This window comes from Mastigoproctus giganteus, chromosome 8 (assembly GCF_048544385.1).
Source record: "Mastigoproctus giganteus isolate SK-2022 chromosome 8, ASM4854438v1, whole genome shotgun sequence".
NCBI classification, from domain to species: Eukaryota; Metazoa; Arthropoda; class Arachnida; order Uropygi; family Thelyphonidae; genus Mastigoproctus; species Mastigoproctus giganteus.
The window spans coordinates 107,852,070-107,877,748 of NC_143582.1; the positions used below are offsets into that span (position 1 = coordinate 107,852,070).

Sequence of the window (25,679 nt, forward strand, 5' to 3'; positions counted from 1 at the left end):
GAGAACAAGTGGAGAAATACCACCAGGACCTGAAGATTTCTTACCATCAAGATTCGTCAAAATCCTTTGACATCCTTTTGATGGAAGACCACAAGAGGCATTGAATGGAGCGTCTTGGGAATGATGGGAGGTGTTTTACCGAGATCATTAATACATGAGTTGGAAGAAAAATGGGATGCTAGCAGGTCAGCTTTATCCTTGGCTGAAGTAACAACAGAACCATCTGGTTTGGACAGAGATGGGCAAAAGTTGCGGCCAATAGCTTTGGCAAGACCAGAATGCTCGGCTACCATTAGGGCAAGAAGCAAGTTTTCTACTCTTAGCCTGTTCAAAATCTAGTTTGAGCTGATTAATGACTGCTTTACAAGTGTTGCGACATTTGGCGTAGGCAGAAAATGAAACTGAAGAATTGGAAACAAGCCAATTACGATATGCAACATTCTTCTCTTGAACAGCCTTAGCACATTTATTGGAAAGACAAGGTGTAGATTTATAATGAGATTTTAAGGTAGAGTGCGGAATAAAGGATTCCATTCCAACAAGAATAATTTCACTGACACGATCTGAGCAAATGTTGACATCAGAAGTTTTGAAACAGTAGTCCGACCAAGGAAAAGAAGAAAAGAAATCTCGCAGGTCATCCCATTTTGCATTCTTGTAATGCCAAACAATACGAGGTTGGGAATAGCCATGAGATAGAGGCTCCATTGGAGAAGAGACAATCACCAAGTTGTGATCTGAGTTACCTAAAGGACCACTCACTTCGACCGTGTGCTTAGAGGGTTGTTTGTGAGAAAAAGACCAAGCGTGTTGGCTGTATGGTTAGGATTGTCCGGTATTCTTGTAGGTCAATGAACAATCTGTTCAAGGTCATTAGAAATTGCAAAAGCCTCGGCATCTCGACCAGCTTGGTCGGTGTGACTAGAAAACGGAAGCCAGCTGGAGTTGTAAACATTAAAATCGCCAAGGAAAATTACATCACTGTTAGGAAAGTTGGACTGGAGAAAGTCAAGTTGCAAAGAGAGGAAGTCAAAGAGCTCCAAGTGATTAGTGGGGTTGGGAAAACGGTAGAGGCAACAGATGAATTTGACACAATGAGGTAGAGAGATTTTAAGCCACAGAAGATCGAAGAGAGGAGATTCGAAATTACCAATTCTCTGACAGGGAATATCAAAACGGACATATGCACAGGTACCACCTTTGAGGCGAAAGGAATCATTCAGTGAATAATTTGGGCAACTGAGATGAGCAGTGGTTGTATTAACCGATAACTGATTTAATTGAATCGTTCTATAAAATATACTTTTATGCTAGTCAGAGACGGAAGTTCGAAGGAAAATGCTCAAGGCAAATAAAAGTGAATGATTCAAGAAAGGCGATGATGTAGCTACCACATCATGGTATGGCAACATGTTTTTCGTTAAGGACTTCGTGTTTAGTGTCTATGAATTAAATAATTAATTAAAGCATTAGTTAATTCATAAATAAATAAAAAGTGGTAAATTAAATCACTGGTTAACAGTGAATTCTCCGTTTTCTTCTCAAGTTTGTCCAGTTAACTTTTATTCCTTTTCTTTCTCGATTGTTGCTCATCCAGTAGTATCCAGTATTTGGTTTATTCACCTTGTTTCTAACCATATGTTATTACTAATTCCATTAATCCCTTCTGGAAGGTTCGGTGTTTGGCAAGTGAATAAATCCTGAGCTATTTTAATATTTTTGTTCAGGTGAATATAAAAGCTGATTTTTATTCATAATTTTTGTGAATAATTTAAGGCGCTATTGCTTTTGTTACTAAACTACAGAAGTCTAATTTAATTTTTAATAATGTCTGCCACTTTTTTAATCTGCATGGTTCCACTTATGGCTGACGTGTACAACATAACTCATTGTCCTCCTAAAATGCCCTCTTCCTGACATTTCCTTCAAAGTACTCTAATGTCTTGAGGGTACTGAACTGGTCGGATATTACCTGGAGAAATGAGGACCAGAATTTACACTTTTCTGAGCTTTTATATGTGTTGATACAGTTTCATATTTATATATGTAATACTTTATCTATTCCTTTAGTTGTTTATTCGTATTGCTTTTAACATTTTAAATTTGTATTCCAGATAGCGATTCATAATTTTCATTTATTATTTTAGAAAATATGTATTAAATTTTAACCTATGTTATTATAATTTATATCGACATTCATGTTTCAATGATACTACGTCATAAGAACTCACTTTCTGGCGACATGCAAATTAAACAGCTACGAGTAGATTGGCAACGCTTTTGTTTAGTTGCGTCTTTTTTTTTTTTTTTTTTTTTTTTTTACTCACATTAAATTCACGTGATTTGTGCATTTTTTACTTATTTTTTGTCTGTTTCGTTATTATCTAGTTTGGAAAATATTATTATCTATTTCGTTATCTAGTTCGGAAAATACCAGTGCGAAAGTTATGCTAACTTTATGGGCTTTCACGGATTGACCTGCAATTTGAATCATTTTTGTAAATAATTTATATTTGGGCGTAATTCTTAAAATAAGCAAAAACGATTCCAGAATCAGTGATAGAAACCGTTTGAAAAGTTCGTGGCCTGAGTATGAAGGTTTTTTGAGGTCTAGTAGTATGTTAGTTTTCAACATAGTCTCTTTGAAGTCAAATACACATTTGCCAACGACGTTGCAATGCATTGATTCCAGCTGCAAAACAAGTTTCCTCTTTGGCCACCAGGAATGCATCCACTGCAGCAATTACGTCACTCGGTGGGAAAATGGATGCCAGCCAGGTGTGTTTTCAAAGCTCGGGTGAATTTGGGGATGGTCCAAGATTCTAAAGCTGTACTCAGGCAGTGCAGCCATCGCAATGACAGACTTAAGAGCTGGCACGTTGTCCTGGTGGAACAAGACTCCATTCGCTGAGTTTTCCTCTGCGTTTGTCTTTGATATTTTCACGCGAACTCCTGTCAAGGTATGTGTAATATGATCCTGAGACTGTCTGGCCTTTGTGTAGATAATCCAAAAGCAACCCTCCATTAACATCCCAAAAATCGACACCATCACCTTGCCAGCAGAAGGAATCGACTTAGCTTTCTCTGGAAGAGGAGAAGAGCTTTGTTTCCACTGTTTGGACTGTTGCTTTGTTTCTGGCCATAAGTGATGGGCCAACATCTCATCCATGGTCACAAACCTTGCAAGAAAATTTGCTGATTCTGCTTGAAATCGATGCAAATGTTCGCTTGGCTCGACAACTCTTGCACGTTTTTGATTTTCTGGCAACAACTTTGAGACCCATCGTGCTGACATCGTATTCGTAGCGAAAACGTTTTATTATGTGGTACACATGTTTAGATGAGATGCCCAAGACGCTGGCAATGTACCGAACTGTCATCGTCGATCACTCATCACCAGATCATGCACAATGTCAACAACTTCTGGAGTGATGGTCTTCCAGGTCTTCCGTAGCATAAGGTGATCTTCCAGGCACACATCCCCTCTTTTAAATTCTGGAGCCCATTTCTTAACCATGGAATAGGAAGGGGCATCCTCCTCCAATGCTGTAACCGTGTCTTTATGACTTGCCTTTGGCGTTAATCCTTTTTTTTAAATTTTTTTATCAAACATTGATACCTGCACGATGACTGCTTTTGTTCAACATTTCCTCATCACACAACTTTGTTGACATCAGGATCTGTACTTACAATTCATTAAGTTATGAAACTTAATGAATTTATTTACATTAAGTAGAGAAATTTTTAACACTGTACCATTGCCCTTTCATACTTAGGCCACAAACCACAAACCCCCCTCCCCGTATAGGCAAATATGTTTTACGTCCAAGAAGGTGTGATTTGTAAAGGGTTTCATCGGTGAAAATCGAACTTCGTAGGCTGATTTTTCATTTATATATGATATTAATGACAGTGCTAGCATTAATAATGAAATTTAAACAAAATATGGAGAGAGAGAGAGAGAATTTGACTGATTATTATATTCACTTCATTTTCACTTAAGTTTTCATTATTTTAAGGATCACGTGCACTTGAAATACAGTAATATTTAAATTTAAATATATTTAAATATTTATGCTGAAATTTTTTTGTAGTTCTGTACAAAGCACTGAAAATCATCTCATCTAAAGATAATTTTCCTTTTGCATCAATTTAACAAATAAAATTCTGCATTTTTATTGGCAATGAATAAATTTATGATATTGGATAATTTACTGCACTATGGTAAAAATAATTTACTACGTGTTTTAGAAGATGAGAATTGTACTGGGAAATCTGTACAAGTACAAATATAGCCATGTGCAAGTTAACATTTAACATTGATAGACAAAAATTTAACTTCGCCTCTCATCTAGGGGTGGACCCATAAATATTATCTATTTCATATACGGGGAATAACGAGTGACATCCGTTGGTCTGTACTCATTAGTCTACCTTACAGACCGGCGTAGCCAAGTGGTTCAGCACCAGGCTGCATAAATACATGTGCTTTGAGTGACAGGGGTTCAAGCCCGTGACTGCCAAATACGGTGCTGTTTCTTGTATTTTCCTCTACCTTGTGAACTCCTGTAGTCGTCCCGGAGTATAAACATAAAAAATATTTTATTTTGTAATAAGAAGGTTTGGTGTGAATTTTGTAATAAGAAGATCATATAAGCTAACGAATTTTAATATTTTTGTTAACTTATGCAATGTAAAAAGCAATAAACTAAATAATAATAATACTAAGAAGAAAGAGATTTCCTCGACCAACAGTAATAACAATAATAATAATAACTGGATACAACCAACCACCCCATACACTTGGTACCAGTGCCCGTCAAGGGAAAGAAGATATCACATAAAGAAGAAAAAAGTTTATATAATAATAATAATAACCCACCCCGTAACGGGTATTGCTATCAAGTACACAGGGTGGGATATAATCTAATAATAATAATAATGAGGACACTCATAGACACGACCAGGTAGCCAGGATAATACATCAGAAGCTAATGAGGAAATGCCAGTTGATCGAAGAAAGTGTACAGTACTGCAAGTACGAACCCCATGCAGTACTAGAGAACCCAACCCACAAGCTGTACTGGGACCGCGCCATAATAACGGATAGCACAATCCCGCACAACAGACCGGACATAACTCTTGTGGACAAGAACTAAAAGGCTACCTGTCTGATTTCATCTCTGGCAACCTGCAGAAAACCCATGGGGAAAAAATCAGGAAGTACACGAACCTAAGACAGGAGATCAAAGAGATGTGGCATATGCAACAAGTAACGACCATCCCGATCATCGTGTCAACCGCAAATATGGTGCCAAAGACCCTACATAACAGCCTAGCAGCAATAGGTCTCCCAGCGAACACCTACAAGGAACTCCAGAAAGTCGCAATCCTAAACACCTGTATGATAGTTAGAGAGTTCCTTGACCAACAGTAACACCAGACATAACAACAACCATCCTGTGTACTTGGTAACAATACCCATCACGAAGTGGAACCCCCAATCAGGGAGAAATAATGAGAGCAATAATAATAATAATAAAATATAATATAAAAATAATAAGAGATGTGGCATATGGAACAAGTAACAAACATCCCAACCATAGTGCCAACCACCGGCATGGTGCCAAAAAGCAAAAGAATCTAGCAGTAGATCCTCCCCAATCCCAGAGAACACCTAAAAGGAACTGCAGAAAGCGCGATCCGGAATGCCGGTTGGATAGTAAGGAAATTCTTTGACGAATGATAATAACCAAACATAATAACCATCCGATGCACTCGTCTTGTGATGGGAAAGAAAAATCCATATGGATTTAAAAGAAAATAATACTGAAATTGCTATACCGATCATGAAAATAAAAAGTAAAAATTATAATATTCAGAGCTTTTGTTATCTTTTATTTTTATAAGTGTGTTTTGATAATAGAGAGCTATTAAGTGCTCGATAATTCCTATATTCTATTATATTATGAAACACCAGGGATTACCTTTATTTTAGATATAGGAAGCTTCTTTTCCAACCAACTCTCCTGGTCCAGCGAGCTAATAATTCTTTGAGAAGGCAATATCAATTTTACAAAGCATGAGGGACAACTTCACCACTGTCAGAACCGTAGTGTTCAGACCCCTCGGTCTCAACCTTGAGCGCTCAAGTCTTCAAACACCATACCTCTGGCAGCAAGGAAATCATTATGTGGATTGACATAAAATTAAATTTTGAAAGTCTAAACCGCTTAATAAATACAGACCGATTATTTTCTTCAGTCCAGTAGCTTGACATTAGAGTTAAATTTAGGGGTCTAAAAAAGTTTAATGGATATGGGGGGATTATTCTCTGCATTCCTTAAGTCGGACTAGAACTTTTCGGGGCGTCATGTTCACAGGAATAGAGCAACTCACAATTAATCCGAACTTTTGTCTTATGTTGTAGTGTTTGTTCTTCACGCATGCGTATATGCGACCAATCGTCGGACAATAGGAATGGCCTACGGATATTGATTGAAGTTTAATGTAGTTTCATCTCTAAGGTTTCCGCAATAAGTAGTTTGTGGTGTTGAATATTTATAATTTTTGTTTCATTAAAGCCGAATGAAACTATATGAAACTTCAATCAATATCCGTAGACCATTCCTATTGTCCGACGATTGGTCACTTATACGCATGCGTGAAGAACAAACACAACAACATAAGACAAAGTTTCGGATTAATTGTGAGTTGCTCTATTCCTGTGAACATGACGCCCCGAAAAGTTCTAGTCCGACTTAAGGAATGTAGAGAATAACCCCCCCATATCCATTAAACTTTTTTAGACCCCTAAATTTAACTCTAATGTCAAGCTACTGGACCGAAGAAAATAATCGGTCTACATTTATTAAGCGGTTTAGACCTTCAAAATTTAATTTTATGTCAATCCACGTAATGGTTTCCTTGCTGCCAGAGGTATGGTGCTTGAAGACAGAAGTCTTGAGCGCTCAAGGTTGAGACCGAGGGGTCTGAACACTACGGTTCTGACAGTGGGGAAGATGTCCCTCATGTTTTGTAAAATTGATATCGCCTTCCCAAAGAATTATTAGCGCGCTGGACTAGGAGAGTTGGTTGGAAAAGAAGCTCCCTATATCTAAAATAAAGGTAATCCCTGTTGTTTCATATTATAAGTGAGTGTACGCACATTTATTTTTACTATGTTAGAGATGAATATGGCTCTGGCTAAAATGAAAGATGGCAAAACGCCAGGTGCTGACTTACTCGAAGTCGACGTAGTCAAGAAATTCGCTGAAGTCTATCCCACCACACTCTTGAGCCTCCTCAACAGGTGCCTTGCTGAAGGAACTTTCCCTGTACCCTGGAAGACTGCTACTCTCAAGCTGATCCTGAAAAATCCAGATAAACCGCCCCAACTTCCTGCTTCCTACCGACCAATTGCTCTGCTCTCCGTTTTGGCCAAGCTTCTAGAACGACTTCTGCTGTATCGCCTTTCCATCTGCTATACCGATAAGCAACTCACCTCACCATGTCAGTTTGGATTCAAGACAGGCTCCAGCACTGAAGACGCTATACACAACTTGATTACCCAGGCCACACATACAACTTCAAAGTATACTCTAGCCATCATGGTGGACTTTGCTGGTGCCTTCGATCGACTGTGGTGGCCCAGTGTCCTTCGGAGGCTTCGGCAGGCAAACACGTCCAAAAACCTATACAATAGTCTAAAATCCTATCTCAGCAATATAAAATTACAAGTTGTAAACAAATACCAGACTATGACAAGATGCGTTCACCGGGGTTGCCCCCAGGGCTCTGTCCTTGGGCCATTTCTCTGGTCCATTGTTCTGGACGAGTTCCTGGGGTTTGACCTGGGTGGAGCCAGACCCTTAGCCTTCGCTGATGATCTTGTTCTGGTGGTGCAAGGTGACACAAGAGCGGCACTGGAAGCAAAAGCAAATACAGCTCTGGAAAAGCTCCAAAACTGGGCAGCACTCCACAACCTCTCAATTTCTGGTGAGAAAACAAAATCGATTCTCCTCAAAGGAAAGCTACAAATACGCAGGCCTCCAACAATGAAGTTAAATAACATCCCTATACGTCTCTACACAGAAGTCAAATACCTGGGAATCTACATTGACACCGGTCTTACCTTTCACTCTCATCTGAAGTACTTATCCACAAAAATCCGAAAGTATACGGCTATGATAAGAAGAGTCAGCAGAGCGGACTGGGGTTTGAAGCATAAAGCTTTGTCACTCATCTATAAAGCGGCGTTTCTCCCAATTGTGTGTTATGGAGCCTCAGTTTGGTGTACAAAGGCTATCCTGGAAAAGAACAAGCGTAAACTTGACTCAATACAAAGATTCATGATGTTATCTATCTGCAGGGCATGTCGCACTGTCAGCACCCCTGCCCTACAGGCTATTACTGGATGCTTGCCACTCTATCTTGAGGTGATTAAAAGGGGACTTTACCATCGATTAAAGAAGGGAATTCCGACACAGTTGTTAAATCTTCAACTGCAACTTACCAATGACCTGAAACAAGAAAGAAAACGTATCTTCACACACCTTCAAGGAATTTGGCAGCATTCATGGGAAACCACGCCCAAAGGAGAAATTACCAGAAGATTCCTCCCATCCATTGACATGACTTTCCCGAAGTCTCCTTCCTGGTTTTCACCTGGTCTGCAAGTTACATTCCTGATCACAGGACATGGGCCCTTTCAACAAAAATTGACAGCAATGGGAATTGACAGCAATCCATTCTGCCACTGTGGCGAAGAGGAGTCATGGGGGCATCTCATGTATGAGTGCCCTGCTTACGATGATTGTAGGCTCAAATTTTTAACTGAAATCCAGGAGAACCCTCGTAATCATGAAACATACCTGCTTCAGAATGAAACGACATACAAAGCCTTAACGAGTTACGCACAAGCTGTCTTTACCATCAGACGGGCAAAGTTTGCTGAACTTAGAGCTGCTCAGAACAACGACCTTCAAGTGCAAACACAAACTGGGGTCGGATAGCATTTTCCCAAACTGATAAAAGAGTAAGACTGAAGATTAAAATACTATGCTGGCATCATCATGGTTGGCACTCCTTGAAAAGCTGACTCCCAGAGAGTGCTTGGCCTTTGGCACTCGCACAGTGGCGCCTGCCCCTGTGACTTTTGATCCCTCTACCCATCCCCTATTTCTCCTTACTCGGGTGGACTGCCTTCTCTATCTGTCCACTTTAGCTTGTTCCTCACATTCAGATCCCTCTTCCTCTTGTTCCCCAGACCTTCTCTTCTCTTCTCTTCTTCTCTTTTCTTTTTTCTTTTTCTTTTTTTTTTTTTTTTTTTTTTTAACTTGGTCTTCGTCCAGGACGCTCAGGCGACCCTGGCGGAGACTAGCCAGAGAATAATGGGCAGCCTGGCTACCTCCTAGCGGTGTGTGCGGGCAACGTGAGGTCCCACCAGGGGCCCTGCGGCCAAATGCCAGGACACCCAACAGAACCTAACGCAATATGCCATATACAACAGACAACACTTTTCTGGCATTTACAGTAGTTCTGTATTTCTTCACAGCGTACATATGGCGCAGATGTGAGAAATCACAGGTGGCGCCTGACCCTAACACTATGCACACTATGCACACTATGTACGCACATTTATTATGCAATTTGATATAATAACATTATTTAAAAGAGAATAGCTTTTATTCATTAAAAAAAACGCAAAAGTGGCTAAAATGTAATAAATGAAACATTTACTTTTTTTTTTAAATCTTAGTTTCTGGTTTTACCTTCTCTTTACGAAATAGTCACCCATTATGACTAGTTCCCACCTTATCCTGATGGAACCACAAACAAAAAAAAAACAAAAAAAAAAACCCGTCCTCCATTATTTGTACAAAGGCAATTCTTCTATATTTTTTCATCAATTCTTCCTAAATACGTTTATATATAGGCACACAAAAAATAGGCATAAAATGTTAACATTTTACCGTCTAAAGGTGTAAACTGTTGTACTATGAGCTAGAAAATTCCATCCTACAGTCTTGATTCTATGAGTTCCATTTGTTGTTTTCATAGACTTAAATCATTTCCGAGGTCATTAAGTTCACTTTTTTTTCAAATAGATGGGAGTGGAGTGGAGTTGTTTGCTACTCCGTAGAATATGACTTGAATCCTCTATCTTTCCAGCTATCTTCGTCTTCATCATCGAGAATTGGGATTCAGATTATCTTCTTTATCGTCGGGAATATTAAGGACTTCTTTCTAATTTGTTGATGGTACAGAAGAAAGAAGTCATTGTCTATATTCATCGAAAAAAGGAGATTTTTTTTCCCCTCCGGGCAGGACTATCTTCATTTTAGAAGCACTGTTTCTGCTCCTGAAAAAAACTGAAATTTTTGTAAGACTGATTGGTTAATTGGTCACACTATATAATGAGAACAGCTAATGACGTACTCTCCTCCTTCCTTTCATCCATTCAGTGAGATTTACATAGCACGGTGTATATGCGTATATGTGATGCCCAACTCGATCTTAATCTCTCAAGCGTCATCGAAAGAAAAGATAATAAGTATCGTTTTTGTTAATTATCAATAACTGATGTGATTTTGGCGTAAATTCTCCAAGTGCGCGCATACAAAGAAAGGCAAAGATAAAACACACAGAAAGGCTTCAAAAGCTCACAGATGAAAACTGACGACTTAGGTGAATGGACTGATATAACTGGTTCTTGTGAAAGAGGGGATGACTCATAACCGAATGTACCATAGTCAAGAAGTAACAAAAAGGCACATAATGCCTTTTATGGGAGGAGGCTAGGGATTCATTGGGTCTTCTCTACTCTATTTCACCTGCTTCAGTAAGCGATGCTTATTTTCTAACATTGTTATGAAAATCAGTTATTGCAATATTTTTCTTTTTTTCCCTTTTCTTTTTTTTTTTTTTTTTTTTTGTACGAAACTGTCAACTGCTGTAAAATTTGTGTCCATATTCGGAGCTAACATAATGGAATTAATTTAAATGGCCAGTTTCATTTTCTGTTAGCAAAACTTTATTGATCAGTGTTAACATTGTATAACAATAGTCATAATTAATATTCGCTAAAATTCATTATTAACTATTACTTTTAATATTTTTCAGATAATACCCCAAGATGGCAGCATCATATATTTTAATCTGGGCATTTATCCTTATGAAATTAAGTTGGATTCTCAGTCAAGATCGTAAGTGTGATCTAATTTGTGGAGGGAAAAAAAATCGTACCACATAACAACTTTGAAAGTGTTTATTAAAAAGTCCTTATAACAGCAATAGCTATAATATAATATAATATAATATAATAATAATTATATTTTGTGTAAAATATTTGCATATGATGGGTGAGGGAAAAAAATTGTCGCAATAAGTTGCCTTTGTTGCCCTTGAATAAACAGAACTTAAAAGAGAACTATTTTACTATTAAATAATAGTAGTTGAAATTTCTAGGGTGATAGTGCCCCAGATATTATTAACTAAACTCTTTCGCTGAGTAGTTTCGCATATGCAACCCTGAAAAAATTGTTAAAATTGTTCCAAAATAAGCTTCTGCTCCAAAACTTGAAGCTTGTTTTTGAAAAATATAGACGTCGTTCGAGAAATCGAATTTCCTGCAATAAACTCTACATTTACAGGCAGACAGGATAACATTTGAAGGGTGAGCAATCTGTATAAAATGTAAACTTTAAATAGATTAATCACTCCTCATATACACAGATTCGCTTCTCAACTACACATATTTTTCAAGTAAATTTCAAAATAATAAGAAGCGGTTTATAACATATTGGCTTTTTGTTTTCAAATTTATGCTTTACCTATAAATAATATTATTTTCCTTATATTCTTCTGTATGATATATAAAAGAGGTCAAGGAAAATAATAATACAATGTATTATTCAACTAGAATCATTTTCTTTCTGGGTGTCTGGGAGCGAGGTTAGCCTGTGCAGACATTGCTCCTTAAAGCTCTTCAAACAGAGAAGTTTTTCCTGATTTATTTTCTGCTTTATTAGTTTAAGTTGTCATATTAACTTATTTTCTAGAGTAGCTTTATATTCCTAGTTACGATACTTAGTTTAAAGTTTAACTTAGACAGAGATTTCGTAGATATTACTTAGTATCGGTAACGGTATCAAATCCACGTGTCACAAATTGAACGAGAGGTCTTTTAACCAAATTTAGTCGATTTATTAACCAATTGTTATATCAAATTATCTTCTATAAGTAGATTATAGACCTAGTCAGGATCCTTAGTTTATTCTAAATTGAGATAGCGAGATTTCGAAGCTAATCAATACTTACGAGTCCGTAGAAATGCCGTTCGTGAATTCCCGAACGATAGCATTTTTACACGATAGCATAAGCTTAGTGTAGTATACTGCATAATATAATATTGTCAATTAATCAGTAAATCTATTAATCTTGATAAACTTTATTGTCAATTAAATTGTATTTTTAACTCTATAAATATATATAACGACTTAATCGTAACAAATAATTAATACATAACTATAGTGGTACACGTGATACGGAAGTTGTATAAAGGGAACACTAGATACCGAAAAAAAAAAAAAAAATATATATATATATATATATATATATAACATAACTGTTTTGGGATATAACTTAAGGATTTAATTTTTGTTTTAAATTTAATTGAATTAAATTGGAATCATGACTCTGACCAGAGCAGCAAAGCAAAAGGCTGAAGCTATTGGGAGTGCTGTGGTTCAGGGGAGAACTGAGGGGGGCAGTTGCCCTCTGAATCACAGTCTATTAAAATGCACTGTTTGCTTGATGTTTGCGGAGCAGTCGGGTACGGGACATGATACTGCCAAGGGGGATGTCTTTGTGTGTGCACGATGTAAGGAGTGCAAGGAAATCAGGCAACTCAGCGTTGTTATGGGCCTTTATGAGACCTTGAAGGACAGGGTGGATGCCCTCGAAGGAAATAAATTGAGGGGCCCATCAAGCTCTCAGCTGCCCACATCAACGCCAGAGCTTGCACTTGGTCATCAGGGAACACAGGGGCAGCCCCCTAGGCAGAATGCGCTGGTCCCACAGGAACTAGTAGTTGTTGGTGACTCTATTGTCAGGGAAACGGGGAACATGCTTTGTAAAAAGGATAGGTGGAATAGGACCAGGGTATGTCTGCCAGGGGCAAAGGTTGATGACGTTGTAGAGCGGATATCATCTTTTAAGGGCACAAAAGGTGATATAGTTGTACACGTTGGCACTAATGATATTAAGAGTAGGAGACCGGCGGAATTACTTAGCAAGTACAGGTCACTGTTGAAAAAAAGCCGTGAATTAGGGTTGAACTTGAAAGTGTCTGCAATTCTGCCCAGACACGATAGGAGGGAGTATATGATGAGAGCCTTGTCGATCAATTCGGCCCTGGAGGGATTGTGCAAGGCTCAAGGGGTAGAATTTTTTTCAGCCTGGACTGTACTTGTTAACAGAAGAGATTGCTTCTACAGGGATGGGATACACTTAAATAGAAAGGGTGCAAGAATTTTTGCTGATGCTGTCGAGGCAGTGTTAGGTGGGTCGGAAAACTGCTAGTTGGGGGGGATACAAGGACTAATAGATTAACAGTAGCCACTGGCAGAGGTGGAAGTGATTCTTGCACTGCTTCTATTCAAATGAGCAGAAGTCTGAAAAACAAGATGCAGGATATTTCAGAGACTGCTGGTAGTCATTGCGTTACAAGTAAACACATGGGTTGTGTTAGGGTAGCTAAGAATAGAAACAGGTGCATGTATACCTGCGTGTACACCAATGCTAGGAGTTTGGTAAATAAATTTGATGAATTTGAGGTATTGCTCAAAACATCAAAGGCAGATATTGTTGGGATATCAGAGACGTGGTGTCACACAGATATAAGTAATGCGGAACTGGAATTTGGGGAATACAATGTATATAGAAAGGATAGACAGGACAGGAGGGGAGGAGGGGTTATGCTATTAATTAAGAAACACATAAAGTCAAAGGAAGTGAAGCCAGTTGACATCGATGGACAGGGCAGTGTCGAGTCAGTTTGGTGTGACATAAGCATAGGGAAATCAAAATTGAGAGTAGGAGTGTGCCGTAGGCCTAATGACTCTGATGAGTATAATAATATACAGGGAAATAGAGTGGGCCAGTAAATCAGAGAGTCTTACAATGGGGGATTTTAATTTCCCAGATATTGACTGGAATTTGTGGGTTGGTCACTCGCACACTAGCAAGGCTTTTGTGGATTTATTGGATGATTGTTTTCTACATCAGCATGTTCGTGAGGCAACAAGAGGGAGCAATACTCTTGATCTGATTATCAGTAGTGATTCTTCATGCATTAAGAACCTGCAGATAAATGAACCACTAGGTGGCAGTGATCACAGTGTGTTGAAGTGGGATTTACTCAAGGAGGTAACTACCATCAGAGGTAAAGGGAAGGGTTTTTGTTTTCGTAAAGGCGACTATGATGGTCTGAGACAGTATTTAAATTCTATACAGTGGGACCAACTGATGATGTTACCAACAGCAAACTCAAAATGGGAAGCATTCAAGGAACTAATCTTGGTGGCTACCAGGCTTTACATACCAACTAAGAAATATTGTTCAAGGTTTAGGCCTAAATGGTTGTCAGATGGACTAATGAGACATGTGGCAGAGAAGAAAAATGCATGGGATACATACAAATTAATGGGTGACATGGAAGCCTGATAGATATAAGTTGGTCTGTAACCAAGTCACAAAGGAGATTAGGCAGGCAAAGGCAGACTACGAAAAATCCTTGGCAAAGGATGCAAAGAAAAACAGAAAGGAGTTCTTTACATACTTGAACTCGAGAAGGAAAGGGATGAATCAGATTGGTCCACTGGATATTGATGGTTCAACAGTTGAGGATCCTGCTCAGGTGGCTAACAATCTAAACGAGTATTTTGCATCTACATTCACGCATGAGGAGTTATTCAGGAAGGAGAATGATGTAGGTAAAGTAAACATTGGCAGTGAGCTGGATGATTTTGTAATAACTGAGAGGAAAGTGGAGGAGAGATTGTTGAGGATAAACATAAAAAAGGCACCTGGGGTGGATGGGATCTATCCAGTTATATTAAAGGAGGCAGCAAAGGAAGTATGCAAACCCCTAGCCATAATTATGAGAGCTTCTTTGGACTCAGGGGAGGTACCCATAGACTGGAGAAGTGCAAATGTAACCCCAATTCACAAAGGAGGATCAAAGGCTGACACAAGTAATTATAGACCTGTTAGTTTAACTTCTGTTCCAGGTAAATTAATGGAGGCACTGGTTAAAGAAGCACTGCAGGATCATCTAGACAAGAATTCAGTTATAGCTCAGACGCAGCATGGTGTTGTTAAGGGCAGGTCTTGCCTGACCAATTTGATTGGATACTATGATGTAGTCACAAAAGAACTGGATGCAGGGAATAACTTTGATATTATATATTTGGATCTTAGAAAGGCTTTTGATACTGTTGCACATGGAAGACTGCTGCACAAATTGGAGCAGTGTGGCATTGGAGGCAAATTGCTGCTATGGATAAGGGGATGGTTGAGTGGCAGAAGACAGAGAGTGGTAATCAATGGACACTGCTCAACGTGGACTAATGTTATTAGTGGAGTTCCTCAAGGTTCAGTGTTGGGTCCATTGTTGTTTTCGGTGTTTATGAATGATATTGCTGATGGGATATCAAGTTTAATGTCTAAGTTTGCAGATGATACAAAGGTTGGCAGGGTCGTTAAGGACACTACTGACGCTATGCTGCTGCAACAGGATCTGGAAAGGTTGAACAGATGGGCTGAGAGGTGGCAAATGAAGTTTAACATTGACAAATGTAAAGTACTACATATGGGTAACAGTAACCCCAGAGCAATGTATCAACTCTGCGGTACTACACTGACAGTGGTGGAGAATGAAAAGGACCTGGGGGTAATTGTGCAGGCAGATATGAAGTTCTCTGAGCAGTGCAGACGAGCTGCAAGAGTAGCTCATGGTGTCTTGTCAATGATATACAGGAATTTTTCTAGCAGGGATAAGGAGGTGATTATTCCCTTGTATAAGGCAATGGTTAGGCCACATCTTGAGTACTGTATACAGGTCTGGAGGCCTCATTTAAAGAAGGATGTAGAGCTGCTGGAACGGGTACAGAGAAGGGCAACAAGATTAGTAAATGGAACAAAGGGTTGCTCTTACGAAGAAAGGCTTAAGTTTTGCAAATTACAGAGTCTGGAGACTAGGCACCAGCGAGGTGATCTGATAGAGGTGTATAAGGCTTTGAATGGTTGGAGCATGCTCAATGCCAATGGGATTCTTCATCTTTCTCAGAATAATCACCTCAGAGGGCATAAATTCAAATTGAGGAAGGACGGATGTCGGATAGATGTGCGGAAATTTGCCTTTGGCCAGCGGGTGGTTGGTTGGTGGAACCGACTTCCATCACTTGTTGTTGAAGTTGATAGCCTAAACAAATTTAAAGCTCAACTGGACAGGTATTTCGAACGAACGGAGGGGTGAAATGGGAGAGGGTTTTTTTTTTTTTTTTTCTGGCTGATGCTGAATAAGCTTGCTTTCTTGCATCATATGCCTCTACTAATGCTAATACTAATGCTAATGCTTTCACTTCAAATGTCCTAAATGTCATCAGATGTCTTCAACTGCCATCAGACGTCATCAATCAAGAAGACAAAACGTCTTCAACCGTCTGTTAGAAGCTCATCAACTTCCATGAGGAAAATTCAAATATTAAGAATAGTTTACTCTTAATATTTGAATTGATTGAAGAGACGCTCCTCTAGTTTATTTATATATTATTATTATTTTTTTTTTATCAGACTAAGGTGTACATCTTACCCTGGAAACGGTCTGCGGAGCCAGCAGGTTCCTTGCTAATACACAAGGAGAGTAACATTTAAGAGATTGTCTCACTTCAACAGACCTAATATTTGACAATATTACATGAATGAATATTAAGTACACCTAAATGCATAAATAAATAATAAAATAAAGAAAAATAAGAAAGAAAACATAAATAAATAATTAAGAATACATAAATAAATAATTAAGAATATATAAATAAATAATTAAGAATACATAAATAAATAATTAAGAATATATAAATAAATAATTAAGAATACATAAATATTTCCTGAATGAATGCTAATAATACATAAAAGTCAAACAGTTGTGAGGAGAATCGCTAAAAATTAACTCGATTTTTTTTAAAATTTATCTTCCTGCTTGTTTATAAAGTCATATTTAAAACGGAAAAAATCAACAAATAATTTTTTTAAATAATTATTTCTGACTAAATCATTTAATGTTAATAATTATTAAGCTTCTTTTAAAAATTTATTTCAGCCTATTTGAAGAACAAGAATGCATTTAATACTTCGCAATATATATATCCTACCAAGTGTACTATGACACACCTCGATTATAGAAAACTATGTATGACTGCAATGTATGCACATATTTAGCCGAATATAGCCTGGAATTAATTTCAAACGCGTATGTTAACGATGAGCATGCAGAAAGAGCTAAAAGAGTTTCAGAGGAGGAATAATAGTTGGATATCATGTGGAAAAGTAAAAGCACCTTGCAGAAGAAAGGGAAGTCCAGAGGTGACAATGAGTCAAAGGAACAAGAAGTAGATGTAAATAAATAAATAACTATATATAAAATAACTGATAGGAGCCGACGTGCCTTGAGATGGCTAGTTAAATCATCTAGCCACCAGACCCTAGAGAATCTGAGTTTTTTTTTTTTTTTTGGTAGTTATTGGCGCATCGGCTTCTGTGGCCATAATGCACCTCCCAAGGTTTTTGCAGTACTTTGATCCAAGCCCGAGGCGGGATTCGAACCCGCTACCTTTGGGTTGCTAGGCAGGCGCTTTACCCACCCGGCTAGCCCGGTCGGCGAGAATCTGAGTATGGAGTTGCTGGTGGCAGCTACTTCTACATTATTGTCTTCTCTATCGGTTCCATGTCTCTGCCTTCCCCCCCCAGTCTTCAATCTACTTCCCCACTTTACCTGCACGCAATGCCCCACACAATCTAAAATCACCTTCGCCCACTACTTTCGGCCTCTCATTCGTAGCGCCTCCCTGCCACGCAAGCGCATAGAGGGTGTGTATATGTGTATATGTTTTTGTGTGTGGCATGTATGTGTATTTATACATGCCACACACGGGTGTATATTATATACACCTGTGTGTATTATGTATATATATATATATATATATATATATATATATATATTTTTTTTTTTTTTTTTTAAGGTCCTAGCCACTGAAATCTCAGGAAATTAGGTGGCAGGACCTGCCAGAGTAAATCTTAGTCGACTGGTGTTTCCTGGTCTGCCTCCACGGGACTAAAGTGGGGCAACGTTGGGCCTCAGTAGGGGTCCAGCGGCTAAATAACCAGATGAACAACGGTACACGACACTACACACGTACAATATCCATACACTTTTGAATCTCTGGCATTTCCAGTAAACTGGCACACCCATCACAATGCAAGCAATGCGGAGATGGGGGAAACCCCTGGTGCCGCTTGACACCAAACACACTTTACACTTTACTTTACTTCTACATTATCTCACCCGTTTGGCATCCCCTTGTCTATCGTACAGATCAGCCATTAAGGCAGCATAATAAGCCACCAAGATCAATCACTAAGACAGCACAATAAGCCACCAAGATCACTAAGCCATTAAATCACCATCCACGATCAGTCACACTAGGACAGCATAATGAGCCCCCCCTTTTTTTTTTTTTTGAATGAGTCGCTAGGTGCGAGCGACCACAGGCAACCATCGAGCGACATGGTGTAAGAAAACCGAATCTGGATTGTGGATTAATGGAAATCGGCCTATGAGAGAGAGAAGTCACGCTGTATGCTCTGCATTGTCCATTCCGATGGATGTGTTTCGTTATGGAAAATGCATGGGATTGTATACTACCCGAGTATGTTGTCCCAATGCAAAATTATGAGGAGAGAGACGTCATGGTCCGAGGGCAAGAAATGCAGAAGTCCTATTGGTCGAAGTGCATGCAACCATAAATGTTACATAAAATAACATTCAACATTCATGCAACCATGAACGTTGCGCCTTACATTCTGGACAGTTCCAGTTGTACAATATTGTGGAAATTTTAAGGAAGCAACCCTTAAATGTTACAGGACGGCACTTCATGTCAAAGCAACGATTCAGAAAGTGAGTAAGAATTCTGAAAACCCAAACATTGTAGTGGCCAACACACAACCTCAACCAAGCTGAGCATCTTTGGGATGAATTGGAACTCATAAAGGCCAGGCGAAAGGGCGCTCTTTGTTTGTACAGCCCACGAATGCTTTAAAACAGGAGTAGAACACAATACCACAAAGTTTTTTTTTACCAGAAATTAGTAGAAAGTCTTCCACAACGAAGCAGCCTTTACGGTCGAGAGTGGGAAACGTGAAATTTTGAAATTTTTTTGAACAAATACATATTTTATTCATAACTACAATGTCCTATGACTTTTGATAGGATAGGCTACGTTTTTAACAGAATTACACGGGGAACTGGTAAATAAAATTAACGCAGTACAACATTCTGCGGCAGTATTGTGCACTGTCCTAGAATTTATTTTTTTGGCACTGATGTTATTATTAATATTGGGAGCGGATAATGATGCAAGGAAGTGCTTATCAGCATCATCATATTTGTAGTCTTACTGGATATGACGTCGTAGAGTTTTAGAATATGTAAACTTCAGTATTTCTTATATTCTGGTGTTCTGTGTAAATATGCTCAATATAAAGGAGTTCTGTTTTCCAAACTAACAACCCATTTAGGGTATTATGATAATATAGATCCATAATTGTGATTGAGACTAACGGAAAAATTATAAACACATTTTGCGATTGATTTTTAAATTATTAATTTTTAAATTTAAATATGGGATTTTTTTGTTCAGATTTTTAACTTGCTCTTTCATAATTGTGTAGCATATACGAAATCACAGATCCGAAAATGATACATTTTATTCTGCTTTCAGCGTGTGAAATTGAAACTACAGAGAGCGTCGTCATTCTGGATATCTTGGAAAGTCATGGAGACCGTAAGTAGAACTACAAGTTTCTGACACACTTACAGTTGAACATCATTGTAAAAAAGAACCGGTTGTAGGAAGCTCAAGGACATATTCTGCATACAAGTAACAAACATAAGACAATGTTTATTTCCTTCTACTCAACTGGATTTTCCTATTACAGGTCGAACAACCGCCAGAAATACATTATGATTTAACAACCGCGCTGTCTTAAAAGGCAGTCGCATATTTTACGCGCGTTCTTCATAAAGCGAATTCTTAAGAAAGAAAAAAAAAAGCCACTACGGAATTTCATTTTCCATTAAGTATTCCGGTTTTTTCTCTCGGCAACATGTTGAATTTATCTGAAGATTGCGAAGATACAAATTAAAAATAATAAGAGGGGTTTGAAACTTTCTGCAACTATACTCATCGCTTGAGGATCAGAACTGTCGGAAGTATTAGGAAACAGCCAGAATATTCATACAATAATTATTTTATATAAATAATTTTTGCACTGTTTTATACGTATATTACTGCTATTACAGTATATTGATTAATACTTGTCCTTCTGGTGGGTGTCCAGTCCAGGTTGTAGCTGGAAAAAAGATCAAAGGAGGCCCTTCACCGTCTCTCAGTGAGTAGAAATACACAAACTTAGGGTTTCACTTCAAAAAGAGTACGAATACGAATAATTATAATATACTGAAAAGTAAGCCATTTTTCACCATGTTCTTCGGCGTATCACTTGCAACTTCAATATTTCTTGCATTTATTATTATTATATAAAAAGAAAAACTTTCTCCTTTTATGGGATTTTTTTACGTTCCATAACTGGTACTGGCACGAAGTCCATGGAGTGGTTTGTTGTGTCCAGTTACTATTATTATTATTATTGTCGGTCGATAAAACCCTCTTCTCTCCTACAGGTTTTAAGGATCGCCAATTTCTGGAATTCCATGTAAGAGTCTTTTTGGAGGGCTACTGCTGCTAGGTTCTTATGGAGGCACTTTGACAAATGCCGGTGGTTGACACGGTGATCGAGGTAGTCATTAATTGTTCCATATGCCTCTCTCTTTGATATCCTCTCTTAGGTGCTTGTACTTCCCGATCTTTTCCTCGTGGCTTTGCTGCAAGTTGCCAGTGTTGGGCACCGCTATGTAACAAACATAACATTACACACATTTCTGGCCTTTTTACAGAATTAAAACGTTAACGTTCCGGAGCCGTCGTACATAAGATACTATACCTGTCTATACAGCTTAGTGAGCAGCAAGAGCAATATCATTTGGGATATTGCTCTTGCATTCCCCACATTGTGTTGCGATATCAGCTGTAGCACAGTGACCTGCCGCTAAGCCCGTACAACGCAAAGCATCCTTCGCTCACCATTAACACCCACCTTGCGTGATTCTTTACGGTACTTTCGGCAGGCCCCGGAGGCGACGCTGGGCAATGTTTTATTTTTGCTGATTGTATTGTGCCATTTAGCTTGTGCAAGACATAAGTTATTGATTGCATTTTCTGGCAAATAAAACTAAGCGTCTAAGGCTCACACCTCCTCGTGGTCCGGGGCGGGCGGGTAGGGGTGATACCCCTACCTGGCGAAGTTGAGCCAGACAGATCAAAGGGGACGAGGTCTCGTTAATAAATTTGACTTAAGAGGGGGTGTTCAAATTTTCTCCTCTTGAGGTGTGTTAGAGCATTTCCGTGCTCTTAGTTAAATTGTGAGTATTTCCGTGCCCTTTGGCACAGTTTGCCTTATTGGCACAAATTCGTGAGTCGATCCTCTGGGACCTTTGCCTGTTAAACTTGGGCAAAATGTTTTAGACGCATTTATTGAATAGATTTTCTAAGTGCAATTTTAATATTCCATTTTGACAAGTGGATTGTGGCTCCTTGTTTGCTTACATTGATTGTATATTTGTAAATAGTTACTGATTTCTGTTGTTAGATTTCAGTTTTTAATTGTAAATATAGAGTTTTATATTATACATTATGTCTTCTTCTTCTGCCTCTTCAAGTGAGGAAGATTTGATAAGGATGGATGATCAAGAAGTACAGCCAGTTGTGAACGTTATTACTGAAGGTGAACGACAAGATTTGACAAAAGAAATTTCTTGTTCAGCCCAGGAACTAGTGGAACAGGATATCTTTATTGGAAAAACTTTACAGAGAACACCAGTAAAGACAAGATCAACATCATTACCAGGTACTTCCCAATCTTTGCAAAAAGAAAGTAAAAGTAAAAAGTTAAAAAAAAGTGGAAGATAAACAAGAACTAAGCGATGGGGAAAAACATAAGAAGAGAAAACGAAAAAACAGTGTAAGTGAGCGGCCGAGTATGGAAGGTTTTGATTACGTTAGAGAAATAAGGAGTGAATTAAGCTCGTTTTTGTGGAATGAGCAAAGTAAAGTCCCTATTGCAGTGATAAGAATTATTTTGGAAAAATGGGATAAATTGGAACAAAAGGCACAAGAAGTATATCTTGAGAATGTCTTATTGAAAGAGAAAGTAAAAAGAAAGCAGGAAAAACAAAGTTATTCTACTATTGTGAAAAATAAACTTGAAGATACAGTGTCAAAGGTTATGATTATTAAAGCAACGACAGATAAACATAAAACGAGCGAAGATGTTAAAGTGGATATATTAAAAGAAATAAGGCCGATGTTATCAAACCTTAAAGTTCGGAACTTAAAACCAATAAGAGATAGGGGAGTCCTGGTAGAAGCTGAAACAAATGATGAGCTGATAAAGTTGAAATCGTGTTCCAAAATTCAGGACTTAGGATTAAAATATATTGTGCCTAAACCTGTATATCCTAGAATTGTATTATTTGATGTGGAAAAAGATGTAGAGAAAGAAGAACTATTGCAGCAATTGTGGGTGAAAAACTTTAAAGACTGTGATATAAGTGAAAAGAAGTTTAAAGAAAATATTGAGATTTTAACTGTAAATAGGAATAGGAATACACAGTTGAATAACTGGATTTTACAGTTATCTCCTATATTATGGAATAATGTTAAGGATAGAGTAAGATTATTTGTGAGATGGATGGCCTACAAATTTAAAGAGATATATTCAATTACTCAATGTTATAAATGCCTTGCTTTTGGCCATGTTGCAAAGTATTGTAGGAGAGAGATGCGATGTGGTCACTGTTCCAAAGAACATTTGTTTAAAGACTGTCCAAATAGAGGGAAACAGCCCGAGTGTTGTAATTGTAAAGGGAAGAATGAAGAGACTGCTCATGCTGCCGTGGATAAAAAGTGTATTGAGTATCAAAGGGCCTTAGACATTCATAAAAGAAAAATTAATTATGGATAAGTATATTAAAATTTTACAACTAAATGCACAAAGAGCTAAGGCAGTTGCATTGCAAATAAATCATATAATGGAATGTGAAGATTTCTCGGTGGCCCTCTTGCAGGAGCCATATGTAATTAAAGGTAAAGTAGCAGGTTATCCTATTAGATATAGAATTGTTTCTAAAGGTGATAATCCAATGACGGCCATAGTAATTAGAGATCCTGAAGTGGTTGTAACACAAGTGTTATCACTGTGTGATGAGAAACACGTTTGTTGTGAAATTATAGGGAAATGGAACAACATATAAAGTATTTAGATAAATTATATGAATTAGTTGGCTCTTGTAATGTAGTGGTTGCCTTGGATTGTAATGCTTGTTCTCCATTGTGGGGTAGTGATGTATCCGATGAAAGAGGAGTGATGCTGGAGGAATTCATTGCTGCTTCAGGTATGGAGGTGTTAAATGTGACAGGACATGCTCCTACTTATTCCACGATACATGGACAGTCATATTGATTTAACTTTGGCGACTACCTCTATTGTGGATAATATTAGAAATTGGAAAGTGATAGAACATCATACTACTAGTGATCATAACAGCATCTCTTTCTCCTGTGTTATAAATGATTCAGTGAGAATATTGAATGATATTGATAGATTTATGGATAAAACTGCAAGGTGGCCAAAGTTTGAGCAGGTGTTTTTGAGTAGTATTAATGAAATAAATTGGGTGGGCCTGACATCAAATGATTATGTTAAAGAATTAACTGTTATTTTAAAAGATGCATGTTCTAGTAGTATGAAGAAAAGGTATAAGGTTAATAGGCCAGTATTCTGGTGGAGTACTGAATTATCTGAAAAAAGGAGAGACTTTTCGCTTAAGAAGAAAGTTTCAGGCTGTAAGAAGAATTGGAGATTTAGATTTGTGTGAGGTGTATAAAATATGTATAAAGCTTGTCGTAAAGAATATGTTACAGCTATCTGTAAAGCTAAACAGAATAAGTGGAGGGAATATGTGAGCAAACAAGGATCTAGGGATCCATGGAATTCTATTTTTAAATTATTAACTAATAAAAGAAGCCTATCGGAAATAATGAGCACTATTGGCAATGAAAATAGTCAAACTTTAACTTGGGAAGAATCAGTGAACAGGATATTGGACGATCTCTTTCCAGATGAAAATGAAGAAGTCAATGAATTAGAAATAGATGGTCAAAATATTGTTGTGACACCAGAAGAACAGTTTACGTTAGAAGAGTTGACAACGGCCATGGGCCAGGCGAAGGATGGTAAATCGCCGGGCCTAGATAAAATAGAAGTTTTGGTTATGAAAAAATCTTTTCAAATGGCTCCAGAATTATATTTAAATCTGTATAATCGATGTTTAGAAGAGGGTGCCTTTCCGGATGAGTGGAAGAGAGCACAGATAAAATTACTTATAAAAGGAACAGATCGTATGCTTAATGAAACTAGTACATATCGTCCAATTGCCCTCCTCTCTGTTTTGGGCAAGATATATGAAAGACTATGTATGAACCGTCTTATGATGAGGTATGATTTAAGAAATATGTCATCACAAAACCAATATGGTTTTAAGAAAGACTCATCAACTGAAGATGCGGTATATAGATTGCTTCAAGCGGTGGAGGACAGTGAGGAACGCTATTGTATTTATTGATTTTAAGGGTGCTTTTGACCACTTATGCTGGGGAGGCATCATGTCTAGAATTAAAGAAGTATGTACAACAATTATATAATGTATTTAGAAGCTACTTTTCCAATAGGGAAGTAGTAGTTAAAACAAGATATACAGAGATAACTAGGAAAGTTATTAAAGGATGTCCACAAGGTTCGGTGATTGGCCCCTTTGCGTGGAACATGGTCTTTGATGAATATTTAAATGAAGAAATGCCTGGTGTCACAAAGATAGCTTATGCTGACGATCTGGTAGTGATGGTTCATGGAAATTCCAGATCTTCCATAGAAAGCAAAGCAGAAGAAGCTTTGAGAACATTAGAAATATGGACAAGGAAACATAAATTGCAGGTCTCAAAGGAAAAGACGGTTCAGATGTTGCTCAAGGGAAGACTAAGCATGAATAGAGCTCCTACTGTACGGCTGATGGGGAGTGCCGTTCGATATGCACAAGTAACAAAATATTTAGGCTTAATGATTGAAGAACGTTTGTTCTTTACAGAACACGTTAAGTATTTAAAAGTTAAAATTAAAACCTTATATGCCAAGCTCCGGAGGGTGATTAGAAGAGACTGGGG

The 25,679-nt window shown here is 38.0% G+C and overlaps 1 protein-coding gene across 1 annotated transcript in view; it reads left to right on the forward strand.

Moving 5' to 3' along the window:
* Cad99C (cadherin 99C) overlaps positions 1–25,679 on the forward strand; it is a 318,171-nt gene that overhangs the window by 151,079 nt on the left and 141,413 nt on the right. Inside the window, exons 2-3 of the mRNA XM_090378857.1 lie at positions 11,125–11,207; positions 20,064–20,126. Of these exons, the coding sequence (XP_090234983.1) occupies positions 11,138–11,207; positions 20,064–20,126 (133 nt within the window). The 5' untranslated portion in view covers positions 11,125–11,137. The remainder of the gene's footprint in view (positions 1–11,124; positions 11,208–20,063; positions 20,127–25,679) is intronic.